The sequence below is a fragment of the Oreochromis aureus genome, linkage group 6 (genome assembly GCF_013358895.1).
Source record: "Oreochromis aureus strain Israel breed Guangdong linkage group 6, ZZ_aureus, whole genome shotgun sequence".
NCBI lineage: Eukaryota > Metazoa > Chordata > Actinopteri > Cichliformes > Cichlidae > Oreochromis > Oreochromis aureus.
This window is the reverse complement of record NC_052947.1, coordinates 4748865-4763929: the sequence shown is the minus strand read 5'-3', so window position 1 is coordinate 4763929 and position 15065 is coordinate 4748865. Positions and strand designations below refer to the sequence as shown.

The 15065-nt window shown below is 38.0% G+C and overlaps 1 protein-coding gene across 1 annotated transcript; it reads right to left on the bottom strand.

Moving 5' to 3' along the window:
- Positions 1-2282: 2282 nt before the first annotated feature.
- On the bottom strand, positions 2283-7861 carry rrp36 (ribosomal RNA processing 36). The gene is made up of 8 exons (XM_031735499.2): positions 7740-7861; positions 6361-6724; positions 5499-5631; positions 5347-5413; positions 5156-5260; positions 4924-5001; positions 3127-3244; positions 2283-2753 (listed from the first exon to the last, which is right to left on the bottom strand). Exons 2-8 carry the CDS (start codon positions 6689-6691, stop codon positions 2602-2604), a joined length of 984 nt encoding a protein of 327 aa, XP_031591359.1. The 5' UTR covers positions 6692-6724; positions 7740-7861; the 3' UTR covers positions 2283-2601.
- Positions 7862-15065: the final 7204 nt, after the last annotated feature.

Genomic DNA, 15065 nt, shown 5'->3' with positions numbered 1-15065 from the left:
GAGATACTTTCCTTGCTGCATTGCAAGGGATGATATCCGTTGTGATGTAGATGAAAATATGTGGCCAGACAGACAGGAAGGTCTGGATGTGCCAGAATGATTTATGTATGTTCAGTTACAATATGTACTGTTATATTGTTCACATTTGTGCACAGCTCTACCAAAAGGGTGTTATGTTTATTCTAAATAAGTGACTGTAGAGTACTCTTCTTTTGCACAATGTTGTAGAATTACAAACAGCCTACACAATAAAAATGTGAAACATACGTATTCAGTGTCTTGTACTCACTTACTTCCCTAACTACAGAAATGTCTAACTTTACTGTAGATTTTACTGTAAATGGCGGTACAAAAAGTGTATAGTTCTGTTTTTAGCATTTTCAGGCAGTGTCACCGAGTTCTGACCTTTTTTTTGCATTGGAAAACACAGAGAATACTGTTCACTGTCATAATGAAAAGATGACAAAGCCATTTGACTATCTTGTTCATAAAGATGGTGTCACGACTTCTCATTTTGATGACACTGGCAGTTTCATTGACATGAATACTTGCTTTTGAGGAATGGATTATCGATTTTGAGCAAGTGACCTGCTTTTGCAGGTTATCCACTAGGTTTTGCAGTTTGCACCAGTTGTTTTGAGAAATACACTAACTGCTGTGCAAATGTTAATAGTGATGTGAGAAAAGCACCAAAGCGACTGAGAAAAACTGTAAAAGCAGTCAGATAATTGTCACATCCAAAAGTTCTCCTGGCATTGTATGAAAAGCAAAAAATCTAATGGTTTTGAATTACACAGCATCTCACAAAAGTGAGTATACCCCCACATTTTTGTAAATATTTTGTTAGATCTTTTCATGGGACAACACTGAAGATATGACACTTTGATACAATGTAAAGTAGTCAATGTGCAGCTTGTATAACAGTGTAAATTTTCCGTCCCATCTAAGTAACTCAACACACAGCCATTATTGCCTAGATCGCTGGCAACAAATCCATAAACACACTTCCACAATCCTTGTGGAAAGCTTTCCCAGAAGAGTTGAAGCTGTTACAGCTGCAAAGTGGGGGCCAACATTATACTACATCCTGTAGATTAAGAATGGGTTATCACTTTGAGTGCTTTAACCTCCTAGGCGTCCACATATGGGGACATCACATTTTGGGGTGTCTAGACCAAAATACAAAAATTTGCTCTGCAAGGGCCTGATATCCACTCACGAGGACATTATACTGCCACTGTTCCATTGAAATTTAAAACAAATGTCCTCATATGTGGATCTCATTTTTCTGAGAAACAAAAATCAGGTAAAAAAAAAAAAAAAAAAATCAGGTAATTCTTTGTTTTTATATTCATCAGGTCCCAAACAGCCAAATAGCAAAGAGAAATTGAAAATGAATACCAAGAAAGAGTTCAGGTCTTAGAAGGCTAACCCATTTTTTTCAATACATTGACTTCACAATGACACAAAAAACATTTTATATATAGTTGTGCTCTGAGTGCTCCTATTTCTAGTACTTCTGGGGACTTAACACAATATTTTGTAAGGCAGGCCCCTACTTCTCTGAGTTGATGTTTCTCTGCTTCAATCACTGACTGTAACAGAAACACTTTCTAGACACAAATAACTGTTTTTGGATCAAATTAATATCATTTAAATACATGACAGATGAGAGGAACCAATAGCTGGCTCTAACATAAGTGTTACCATTTTATTAACCACCAGCCACTAGCTTAATAAGAGATAGCCAGTATGGGTTACTACTAATAGTTCAGTGACTAACATTAGCATGTGCCTTGGACAGGTTCATGCTTAAACAGGTCAGTATTTCAATGTTGTTGAAACAGGGCTTCAAGAGGATGTCGGTTATTAAGATGCTTCACCAAGTTTTTTTTCACTATTGTTCATGTGTTCAGCAATTACTATGGGAGGTGTGGAGCTATTTGCCTACCTGTGTGCAGCAGTGTCCTGCCAACTTGTTTGGCAGCTGGAGGAGGAAGAGTTGGCATTATTGCAAATGAGTATCTAGCCAAACGTTCAACTCAGAACATATACGACCTACTGTACTCACATACATATAAAATACAGTTGTTTTGAGAATTTTGAAGTCAATGGGTACTGCAAGTATCAGTTCTCATGACATCCCTAGTTGAACCATCATGCAGTGAAATGCATATTTTCACTGCATAAAAAAAGGCTATCAGAGTGCAGGAAAAGGACATTCTTCATGTTAAAAAGCACTTCGTACTCAAAAGTTAAACAACAAACAAATGAAGATCAAAGACACTTAAATACATCACTTTTACTGATTATTAACAAGTACATGTTTTATAGATTTGACCAACTGATACAATGTCCTGCATTTCATTGCTCAAGAATCAATTGATGAAAGAAAGTTCAGATATCTGAACATAAATGCACTGAAAGCATGATCAAATAATAGGGACTAAGTCAGAGTCCCCAGCAGCTTACTCAGCTGAGACGCTCCAGCTCCAGCAACTTGTTTAGACCCTGGGGATGCCGGCCAGACTGATGCATGAAGGGTTTTCTCTCAGAAGAGTCTTTTAAATGATTTGACAGTTTTTAATGACGCTTGACGCCTTAGACAGCCTTCTTGCTCTGCAGCTGTTTGGGCAGCTTTCTGCGGTCCTTCATGGCGTTCCTCTTCCTCTTCTTGCTCAGGAAGTTCTCCAGTTTGCTGCTCTTCTTCAGCTCCTGGTATTTTTCAGCCAGCTGCAGCTTTTTCATGTCAGCTAGAATCGAAAATAATTGAAAGAACAGTTATTAAAACTTAAAGTACCTTCACAGATACTGTCACTGTTTCGCTGTTTATTTTTTACAGGAATGAAAAAGATATTTCAGTTCTTATCAACATTTTTTTTTTATGATTACCATCTTAAATCAGAATCAGAATACTTTAATAATCCCTAAAGAAACAGTAACCAAGTCACAGTTGGGAACACAGGTCAGTGTATTCCTAGTGTAAGTCCCAAGCATGAAATAATGGGAAGGATTGCATCAGGAACTTAAAATGTCATTTTGGAATGCTGGGTCCAAATACTTTGTGAATCAATAGATGTGTACATCGAAATTAGGCATTACGAGCTCTATCGATGATCTTCTTACATTTCTTGAAGAAGAACGGTTTTCCACCCTCGCTGGCTCGCTCTCTCTGCTGCCTCTTGAACTGCAGCTCTCTCTCTCTCTGCTGCTCTTTGCTCTTCCTTGCTTGCTCTTGGTTTTCCTGCACAAAGTCAAAATTGACAGATTAAAAAGACCTCCAACGAATAGAACCATGCAAAGTAATTGTAATTGTTTCCATATATTGCTGCTGCAAACACAAACACACACACACTTTATAACCCATACAAAGAACAAAATACACACCCCTGAAAATGGCCAGTTACATGGACTGGAGTGAAAATCACTGAAAAACTTTGAAAGAGAGCCTGGAGAACTGTTGCACGCAAACAGAATATTGATGCTACACTGGCTAATTTGATGTTTGATGATCTCATGCAAAGCATTACTACAGATTACTATAACATGTAAAGTCAAAGTCAAATTTATTTATATAGCACATTTAAAACAACAACTGTTGACCAAGGTGCTGTACATTTAAGACAAAAGAGATAAAACATAGGAAGATGTGATAAAAATTTAAGAAAAAGAAGCATAAAATGAGAAGATTTGAGTAAGAAATAAGACAGATAAAAGTAATACAAACTAATTCTGAATTAAAAGCCAAGGAATAAAAGTGGGTTTTCAGATGGGTTTTGAAAGTTTCCAACAATGGGGAGGTCCTGAAATGAAGGGGCAGTTTGTTCCACAATTTACAAGCAGTCGCATGAAAACAGGGGTCTCCTCTGTGCTTTAATCTGGACCTCGGGACAGCTAGGAGCATTTGATCTGCAGACCTCAGTCATCTTGCAGGAGTGTACCAATTTAAAAGATCAGAAAGGTATGAGGGTGCTAACCTGTCCAACGCTTTAAAAATGAATAATAAAATCTTAAAATCAATTTGAAAACTAACTGGCAGCCAGTGTAAGGATGCCAGTATGGGAGATAAGTGGTCTAACTTGCGTGTGCCAGATAGTAACCGTGCTGCAGCGTTTTTGACCAGCTGCAGTCGGCTAACTAATGACAGACTGACACCTGAGTAAAGACTATTACAAAAGCTGAGGCGAGATGAAATGAAGGCATGGATAGCTCTCTTAAAGTCCCTGAAACAGAGGAATGGCTTCACTTTTGCATGCAGCTGGAGATGAAAGAAACTGGTCTTGATTACAGCATTAATCTGTTTATCAAACGTTAGACACGCCTAGCTTCTTCGCAAAGGGTTTTTTTTTTTAAATCGCAAAGTACTTTTAAACATACTGCTAAAAATGCTGTTTGCCAACTACAAGGCAATAGTTTGCTTGTTGGTGCAGCCCTTAAAGAGGTCTGTACCAGGTTGATGATGCATGCTCCTTATATTGCACCTGCTCCTTTACATGGCACATATAACTTGTATATACAGTAACTGGTACATATCTGATAGATATCTATGTTACTAAGTACATTCCCTGTGTTAAGTTATTTCTTTAAGTCTATTCTTTGGCTTCTCTTTTTTTTCTTATTCTAAATGTATTTTAATGTAAAAATCTACACGCTGCTAACAGAGAGATGCCAAACTGTGTGTTCACTGTTCTTGTAACAGTGACAATAAAGATCTATTCCATTCTATTCTATTCTTAGATTGCATAAATAAACAAATTGACATGGTTTTCATGCATTTAGTAAACTAAAATAATGAATACACAGCAAGGAAGATGCCTAAATTTTAAAACTATTAATGCGCTTCTTGTTTTTCTTAATAAAAAAAAAAAAAAGAACGAACTAAACTGAATAATTAAAAGTGAATGAGAGGCAGCAAAGACTCACCATCCTCTTCAGAAGGAACTGCAGTTTCTCCTTCTTCTGGTTGTATTTCTTTATTCTCTTCAGCTTTTTCTGGACAATCTGCAAAATAACGACAACGGTACCACTCTTACTCTTCTCACACTAACTGAAACAAACAAGTTTTACAACTGTTATCTCAGATTTTTCAGCCCACAGTTAAAAGTGTCTTTTTTGTTTCTATTTACATTCAGCACATTGTCGTTCATTTTCTCACCTCCTTCTCTTTGTCTCGGATGTCATTAATGAACTTATATGTCTTCTCAAAAATCTCTGGTTTGTATTCTCCAGACAAGTCATCAAATCGAGGATCTCTCAGCGTCTGGAGGACAGAACAAAAACCAAATCATCTGTATATACATGAGTGCTTGTGCACTGAAGTCAACACTGGAGATTTTCTCCACTCACTGGTTTCTTGACGGGGATGACCTGTCGGAGGAATGGTGCTGGCTTCTTGGCTGAGATTTCCACTGGCCTGAAATCACAAGCAGACCCTAAAGCCCTGAAGGATTCGGATGCAGAAAGTCTAACAGTTGTCTAAGCAGGCTGAGAACATTCACCTGTTCTTGTTTAGTCGTTTCTTCTTGCTGGCCTCGTGACTCCTGTTGCTGCCATAGGCGACCGTGTTGTAAACTTTGGTTCCCACCTGGTTCTGCAGTTTTACAATGTTCTCAAATGACATGTTGGACAGCTCTGGAAGGATTGAAGAAGACAGAGGGGGATTTTTGGCCAGGGAGACACTGCAATTAGTTATCACAAGCAATTATACATTCACCATTATATTGGGTTTGTGGCAGAAAAAAAACACAAAGGGGGAAAAAACCCTAGGAAAAAACAAAACAAACAAACAAACAAAAAAAAACCATACAGCAGCTGGAACACAAAAATATGAAAATGCACAGATACATAAATCAACAATCTGTGTTTGTGCGTGTCTGTCATGAAATGTACTTGAAAATGAGGGTGGGAACCCTATGCTGGTTGAAATCCTATTTGTCAGAGCAGCTAAATGAGGAGCACCACAACAGGTGGTGCCCAGAGAGCACACAAGATGAAAAGCACTGTGTTTGGTGGTTAATTCACCTGCACTGAAAGCATGGTCTGATTGTAGATGGCTAAAAAAACAACAATACATGGATGTTAAAACATTCACACTGGTTTACGCTTCTTAACCGGACAGAATAATATCCCCCATACAAACAACATTCATATTTCCAAAAAAACTTTTGTGGCCAACCACACAAACAGGGCGTACGTCAGCACTTAAAGGTAAGGTGTAATTATAGTTGCACCACCCATGCTTAACTAGCTGTCCTGCTACGACAGTTATACCCACTTTAAAAATGACAGACGTAACCTGCAGATCATGCTTCACCAGTTTGGCATCAAAATTATAGATTCTTGAGCTGCAGACACACTCACCTTTTCTGATGTCTTTTTTTGTCTGGACTTCATTGCTGCCACCAGCATCTTCTGGGTCATCATCGTCGTCGTCCTCTTCACTGTTGCCATCCTCTTCATCTCCCTCTTGTTCTTCACCATTATCAGATTCCATCTCATCACTGCTATCTGATCGTTCCTCATCTTCATCAGTCTTTTCCTCTCCTATTTTGTAGCACTGCTCTTCCTCCTCAGTCCCTTTTCTCTCGGTAATCAGTGCAAAGTTCCTCTCTACATCAGACTCCTCCCCATCGCTGCTGCTTTCTAGCCTTTTCTTCTTTGAGCTCGGCAGCTGTTTCTGCCTCTTCTTCATCTTTGTTTATGTGGTTGTAGTAGATGCAGATCGCTACCGGAAATAAAACAAATGTTAACTATTTTACGCGGTGCTGAGTTTGTCATAATTATTCAACTCTACAAAGAATAAAACGTTCTAAGAGTTTAAACCTTTCTAATGACGCTTTCCGCCAAGTGAGGCAGCACTGAGCAGGCAGGTACCAGACTGTGCGCCATCTTGCATTAGATGTGTTACGCATCTAATAAATACGCTTCTCCTGCACTCCATTGGTACAAGTGGATTTTGTTTCTTATTAAAAGCTGACCTGACATCAACGTGGGCGCTCCTGAACTGTCTCTTAAAATTTTAACAGTTCTTTGGGTTTTTTGTACTTTCACGATACATAACTTTAAAAGCACAGATTGTCGGGAATAACCACACACCATATAGCAACTAGCAAATCGGTGCTAGCTAATGATCGATGCCGCTGGATGGAAACCTCATCTTTAAAACTAACGAATATTAATATCAGTACTTTCTATTAATCCTAGCAAATCTTTCCGAAGACTAAAATGTAAGTTTTCAGTGGTTGGTAAGGACTACGGTTACCTAATAGAGCAAATAACTGCATGCCAAATTGCATACATGAAGTATCTTGTGAATTCTACACGAATTTGCTTGTCTAACACGTGAATGGCTTTGATGAGAGCTGAACTCTGATTCGGGTTATATGGAGCAAAAATAATAATTCTCTGGACAGTCTTCGGTAACAGTTTACTTCATCGTACCCACGGAAAATGGCGTCATCTTGTGTACAGTTTTTACTTTCAGGAGACTTGTTAGGTTTATCATTCACAAGCAGGATTAACAGTTAGTAAACGGGGAAACATAACAACTTCCACAGTCATTTTATCTGGATGAAGACCTTGCTGAAAATCAAATGTTTTTAAATGAGCTGCACCCTCCCTCCAAGCCAGAGAGCGAGCGCGTTATAAACACAATAACCTGAAACAAGCAAAAACGTCATCCATTAAGCTTATTACGTCTGCTCTTCCCTGTATTTCGTATAAAATAAACGTTAACACACCTGGATATAGAGCCGCTGTTAAGTCGTGTTTTCCTAAGTTCTAAACACGTGTGCCGATGTAGCGTACCCGGATTACTCCAGGAAGCTAAACAAAGCACTTCCTGTTTCAAATTAAAAGTTTCACTGACAATTTTTGCCACGAAAAACAACGACCTTCTGTGTTTTATATAATTACTGCCCAGGATTCACTGTGTTCCTATTTCTCTACTATATTTGTACTTGTGAATATGTAACAGGGTGGCGCTGTGATACGTTACAGTAAGAACGTCCTGGTTTCTAGTGTAAAGCACAAAAGCTCTAGACTAAACTGTGGGTTAACCAAAAGACTATGTGCACCTTAGCATATGCTAGTTCCGGTGAGGAAACTCCTGTAGGGCGCTTCATTTCCGGTGTGATATTCGTCTTGTTTACGGTCGTTGTCACCAGCTGTGTCTCCCACATGCGTTTGGAGGCTGCATCCTCCAGAGGCCGTCTGGAGGATGCAGCCTACGTTTTGGGACAGACTAGCTACTGTCACCCGATCTGAGGGGGTGGCGCAAGATGGCGAGTTGAGCAGTCGCAAGAATTAGGAGCTCGTTAAATTTGTCCCACAATTTACCTTGTGTTCGTTATTGTTTCCACTCGAAAGTAGTAAAATGAATGCCCCAAGTATAGTTAAACCTGCTAAACTCAAACTCGACCTCAAAAAACAAGAAACAACGTCGCCATGTGATGAAAAGAAAGACAGCAGACAGGGAACGGATCATGACTACGCAGCAATGGACGTAGCAGTGATGAGCAAAAGGGAACGGGACAACGATTCGGTTCCATCTACACCTAATAAGAAGCCTGCAGAAAAGAAAGTTAAGTCAGCAGAGATAAGTGAAAGTGATGAAGTCTCTAATTCTACTATACTGAAAGCGATTCTAAACCTTGAAAAAAGAGTGGACGAGCAGTTAGCTGACCTGAGTGTGCAATGCAAGCAAGCTAGTACGATGCTAGCCAGCCTAGCTAAAGCGGTTCAGTTCAACTCGGAGGAGGTGAAAGAATGTAAACAAAAGGTTAAAGCGTTGGAGAGACGAAATGAGCAGCTGACCAAAGATAACTACGATCTTAAGGAGAGAGTGAGAGAGCAAGAAAGGTACAAAATGAGGTGGTGCCTCCGGATTAAAGGATTAGAAGAGAAAAAAGACGAAGATGTCAGATCGCTGGTTAATGGAATCCTTGGCAAGATCACACCTGATATGATATCAAAGCTTGAAGAATCTGTGGATGTGGTGCATAGTGTTGGGAAGAAGATTGAGAACAAGGTCAGACATATCATCATTCTGTTTGCTCTGAGACATGTAAAGGAAGAGATTTGGCGTTGAAGCAAAGATTCGGTTGTCTGTAAGAACGGCGGTTTCCACTTTGCCGAGGTACTGCCACGGGAGGACTGGGAAGAGAGGAGGCGGCTGTGGCCTCAAATTGAACAAGCTAGACGGGCTGGAAAACGGGCCTTTTTCCGGGGTCTTCATGGATACATCGAAGGACGGAGGATTGGTGACGTTGAATGAAAGACTTCATGTAAGACTGTATACAGTGGAATATTATCAATGGGACAACAGAGCTCTACTGAAAGTTAAAGATTATTAGTCACTGAGTTGGTGACAAGTGTTACGATTTAAACTCATATTTATATATTTTTCTTTTCTTTCTTAAAATTATTATTAGTTATTTTCTTATAGTATTCTCTCTTACTTGTTATGGTTCACTCAAAAATTTCATTTGGTTCATTAAACGTTCAGGGTTTGAAGGAAATTGTTAAGAGAAAGGCACTTTTTTTTTATTTTGCAAGGGGCAAAAATGTCACTGTCTGTTTCTACAAGAAACTCACTCTGTGGATGCTGATGTTTCCTTTTGGGCTAATCAGTGGGGAGACAAGATTCTTTTCAGTCATGGATCTAACAGATCTGGAGGTGTGGTGATTTGTTTTAATAAGTTCCCAGGGGAGATTATAACATATAAAGCTGATAGGGAGGGCCATTGGTTAACTGCAGTTTTGAAGAGCGAAGGTATATTTCTAATTGTCACAAATCTTTATGGACATAATAATGAGGGTCAAAATAAAATTCTATTGGAAAATCTAACAAATGTTATTTCAGAGTTTAAAGTTATGTACCCCACAGATTACATCCTAGTAGGAGGAGACTGGAACATGACACCAGATGAATGGATGGACAGATGGCCTCCTCGCTTAGGAAGGAGGCAACAGAATAATATTATTGAGAACTTTGCTAGTGATAATAATTTTACAGACATTTGGAGAAGTTTGAATCCTGGAGTTAAGAATTGTTCATGGTTTAAACTTAATGGAGAAAGCAGGTCAAGAATTGATTATTGGTTAGTGAGCGATGAAATTTTGAGGTGTACTACTTCACAATCTAAAATTTCCAAAGCACCCCTATCTGATCACTGTTTCATTGATCTTGTCTTAGAACCAACAAGGATGAGACGTAGTAGCAGGGGATATTGGAAATTTAATGCCAGCCTTTTAAATAGGGACGAGTATTGTGATAATATTAGACATATAACTAGAAAGTGCATTTTCTGAAGAAACTGCAGTGTGAATGCTTGAATCTGAATGTATACATTGAAAAGAATTAATTGCTGAATTTTAAGTTAAAAATGTTGAATGAGCTGGAAAATACAGAGTTTTTAACCTAAAAACAAAAGTGCAGAACTTTTGAAAGCTGACAACCACACAGAAGAAGTTGGAAAATAGCTGAAAAGTTTTTAAATTAAAATTAGAAAAACCTAAGAAATGAGAAAAGAAAATTTAGAGTCAGAAAACATCTGAATGAATATTAAAAGTTCATATTCTTTGAATCACTGAATGACTAAACTGTAATCCCTCCACTTGGATCCACACACTTTTAAAGGTTTACATTTCTGAGCTTTGAAAGACATGCTGTTGGAAAGAGAACAACGATGGCTTCGTTTTGAGGGTAAAATGATGGCTGTAGAGCAAACACTGTGGACACAGCAGTGGTTGAAAGAGAAGTGTTTAAGATGAATCTTGGCAGAGTGAGAGAGAGCTCGTTAGGCAGGCAGGTGTGAGCCTGGTTGCTATAGTGACTGCACCCAATGGCTCCATACACACGCACAGACATGCACCTCACTTTAGCTGCTTAAAATGAACAGAAAAGTCAGGCCGAAACAAATCGCTCCCAAATGAAAAGTACAGGTCGTATTGACAAAATTCTTTCACCGTGAGCGGCAGCAATGTCCAGTCTACCTAATTCTCAGTTTTCATGCTTGTGGAGTTTATTATATGGACGTGGTGACAGTGTAAAGACAGCCTGTACTTCTGGTTTTCAAACGAACCTTCTGAGCCATTTTAACATTAGAGTCTATGGAGGAGTTGGAGGGAGGAGGCTGTGCATTGGTGACATTTATGAAAGAACCATAACACCTAGTACAATAGTAAACACATTGGATGAAAGAGGACAGCGATGGCTACGTTTTGAGGGTAAAATCATACCTGTAGACCAAACACCGTGGACACAGCAGCAGTTTTAAAAATATTTTAAGATTTATTTTTTGCTCCTCTCACTCTAGCAGTTCAGCTGTCTCACTCTAGCCCCAACATTCCGTCCCATACACACCCATTATAAACTCTGAAACGGCTGAAAAAACATCATGAAACTTAAACTGGAACTGAAGAAAAAGTATAATAGATATTGAAAAGATAAATACAAGTTGAACAGTTGAATGTCTTGTCTTCGTTTTAAAGTTTGAATGGTGGCTCTATGTCAATGTATGTGGAAGTAGATACAGTTTAAAGAGGAGTAAGTTGAATGAGGATTTGAAGGGTCTCCCCATTGAAATACATGGGAAATTTTTGTTGAAAAAAGTTGAATAAAATTAAAAATATAAATGTTAAAAATGAGAAAAATAGAAGCAGTCATGTCCAAAAGAAGTGGAATCTAACGGTGTTTGAATGGTTTTTCTAAGTTGAACGGTTTTGAAGGAGATAGAGTACAAAAAACGTACGGAATATATAATAAAATATAATAACTAGAAAGTGCATTTTCTGAAGAAACTGCAGTGTGAATGCTTGAATCTGAATGTATGCACTGAAATGAATTAACTGCTGAATTTTAAGTTAAAAATTTTGAATGAGATGAAAAATACAGAAATTTTCGCCTGAAAACAAAAGTGCTGAACTGCTAAAAGCTGACATCCACAGAGAAGAAGTTGGAAAATAGTTGAAAATGTTTTAAATGGAAATTAGAAAAACCTAAGAAATGACAAAAGAAAATTTAAAGTCAGAAAACATCTGAATGAATATTAAAATTTCATATTCTTTAAATCACTGAATTACTAAAATGTGATCCCTCCACTTGGATCTACACAGTTTAAAAAGTTTAAATGTCTGAGCTTTCAAAGTCACGTTGTTGCAAAGAGAACAACGATGGCGTCGTTTTGAGGGTAAAATGATGGCTGTAGAGCAAACACTGTGGACACAGCAGCAGTTTAAAGAGAAGTGTTTAAGATGAATCTTGGCACAGTGAGAGACAGAGCTCGTTAGGCAGGCAGGTGTGAGCCTGGTTGCTATAGTGACTGCACCCAATGGCTCCATACACACGCACACAGACATGCACCTCACTTTTGCTGCTTAAAATGAACAGAAAAGTCAGGTCGAAACAAATCGCTCCCAAATGAAAAGTACAGGTCCTATTGACGAAATTCTTTCACCGTGAGCGGCAGCAATGTCCAGTCTACCTAATTCTCAGTTTTCATGCCTGTGGAGTTTATTATATGGACGTGGTGACAGTGTAAAAACACCATGCTCTTCTGATTTTCAAACGAACCTTCTGAGCCATTTTAACATTAGAGTCTATGGAGGAGTTGGAGGGAGGAGGCTGTGCTTTGGTGACATTTATGAAAGAACCATAACACCTAGTACAATAGTAAACACATTGGATGAAAGAGGACAGCGATGGCTACGTTTTGAGGGTAAAATCATACCTGTAGAGCAAACGCTGTGGACACAGCAGCAGTTTTAAAAAATATTTTAAGATTAATTTTTTCGCTCCTCTCACTCTGGCAGTTGAGCTGTCTCACTCTAGCCCCAACATTCCGTCCCATACACACCCATTATAAACTCTGAAACGGCTGAAAAATCATCATGAAACTTAAACTGGAACTGAAGAAAAAGTATAATAGATATTGAAAAGATAAATACAAGTTGAATAGTTGAATGTCTTGTCTTCGTTTTAAAGTTTGAATGGTGGATCTATGTCAATGTATGTGGAAGTACATACAGTTTAAAGAGGAGTAAGTTGAAGGAGAATTTGAAGGGTCTCCCCATTGAAATACATGGGAAATTTTTGTTGAAAAAAGTTGAATAATTTTAAAAATATAAATGTTATAAATGAGAAAAATACAAGCACACTTGTCCAAAAGAAGAGGAATCTAATGGTGTTTGAATGGTTTTTCTAAGTTGAACGGTTTTGAAGGAGATAGATGCACAAAAACGTACGGAATATGATATAATAACAATAATAATAAAGATTACAACAACAATACTGTGAATGCTTTTACAAGCATTCACACTAATAATAAAGATTAGAAGAACAATACTGTGAATGCTTTTACAAGCATTCACACTAACTAGAAAGTGCATTTTCTGAAGAAACTGCAGTGTGAATGCTTGAATCTGAATGTATGCACTGAAATGAATTAATTGCTGAATTTTAAGTTAAAAATGTTGAATGAGATGACAAATACAGACATTTGCACCTGAAAACAAAAAAGCTGAACTGCTAAAAGCTGACAAGCACAGAGAAGAAGTTGGAAAATAGCTGAAAATGTTTTAAATGTAAATTAGAAAAACATAAGAAATGACAAAAGACTATTTAGTCAGAAAACATCTGAATGAATATTAAAAGTTCATATTCTTTGAATCACTGAATGACTAAAATGTGATCCCTCCACTTGGATCCACACAGTTTTAAGGGTTTACATCTCTGAGCTTTGAAAGACACTGTGTTGGAAAGAGAACAACGATGGCGACGTTTTGAGGGTAAAATGACGGCTGTAGAGCAAACACTGTGGACATAGCAGCAGTTGAAAGAGAAGTGTTTAAGATGAATGTTGGCACAGTGAGAGACAGAGCTCGTTAGGCAGGCAGGTGTGAGCCTGGTTGCTATAGTGACTGCACCCAGTGGCTCCATACACACGCACAGACATGCACCTCACTTTTGCTGCTTAAAATGAACAGAAAAGTCAGGTCGAAACAAATCGCTCCCAAATGAAAAGTACAGGTCCTATTGACGAAATTCTTTCACCGTGAGCGGCAGCAATATCCAGTCTACCTAATTCTCAGTTTTCATGCCTGTGGAGTTTATTATATGGACGTGGTGACAGTGTAAAAACACCATGCTCTTCTGATTTTCAAACGAACCTTCTGAGCCATTTTAACATTAGAGTCTATGGAGGAGTTGGAGGGAGGAGGCTGTGCTTTGGTGACATTTATGAAAGAACCATAACACCTAGTACAATAGTAAACACATTGGATGAAAGAGGACAGCGATGGCTACGTTTTGAGGGTAAAATCATACCTGTAGAGCAAACGCTGTGGACACAGCAGCAGTTTTAAAAAATATTTTAAGATTAATTTTTTCGCTCCTCTCACTCTGGCAGTTGAGCTGTCTCACTCTAGCCCCAACATTCCGTCCCATACACACCCATTATAAACTCTGAAACGGCTGAAAAATCATCATGAAACTTAAACTGGAACTGAAGAAAAGTATAATAGATATTGAAAAGATAAATACAAGTTGAATAGTTGAATGTCTTGTCTTCGTTTTAAAGTTTGAATGGTGGATCTATGTCAACGTATGTGGAAGTACATACAGTTTAAAGAGGAGTAAGTTGAAGGAGAATTTGAAGGGTCTCCCCATTGAAATACATGGGAAATTTTTGTTGAAAAAAGTTGAATAATTTTAAAAATATAAATGTTATAAATGAGAAAAATACAAGCACACTTGTCCAAAAGAAGAGGAATCTAATGGTGTTTGAATGGTTTTTCTAAGTTGAACGGTTTTGAAGGAGATAGATGCACAAAAACGTACGGAATATGATATAATAATAATAATAATAATAATAAAGATTACAACAACAATACTGTGAATGCTTTTACAAGCATTCACACTAATAAAGATTACAACAACAATACTGTGAATGCTTTTACAAGCATTCACACTAAATAGAATAAAGATTACAACAACAATACTGTGAATGCTTTTACAAGCATTCACACTAATAATAACTAGAAAGTGCATTTTCTGAAGAAACTGC

Bases quoted from the DNA above. Each gene is read 5' to 3' on its own strand.
- rrp36 (XM_031735499.2), bottom strand. From the start codon at position 6,691: ATGAAGAAGAGGCAGAAACAGCTGCCGAGCTCAAAGAAGAAAAGGCTA. The intron at 5,632-6,360 runs GTGAGTGTGTCT...CAATCCTTCCAG, and splicing joins AAAAAAAGACATCAGAAAAG to AGCTGTCCAACATGTCATTT. The intron at 5,002-5,155 runs GTGAGAAAATGA...GTTATTTTGCAG, and splicing joins TCCGAGACAAAGAGAAGGAG to ATTGTCCAGAAAAAGCTGAA.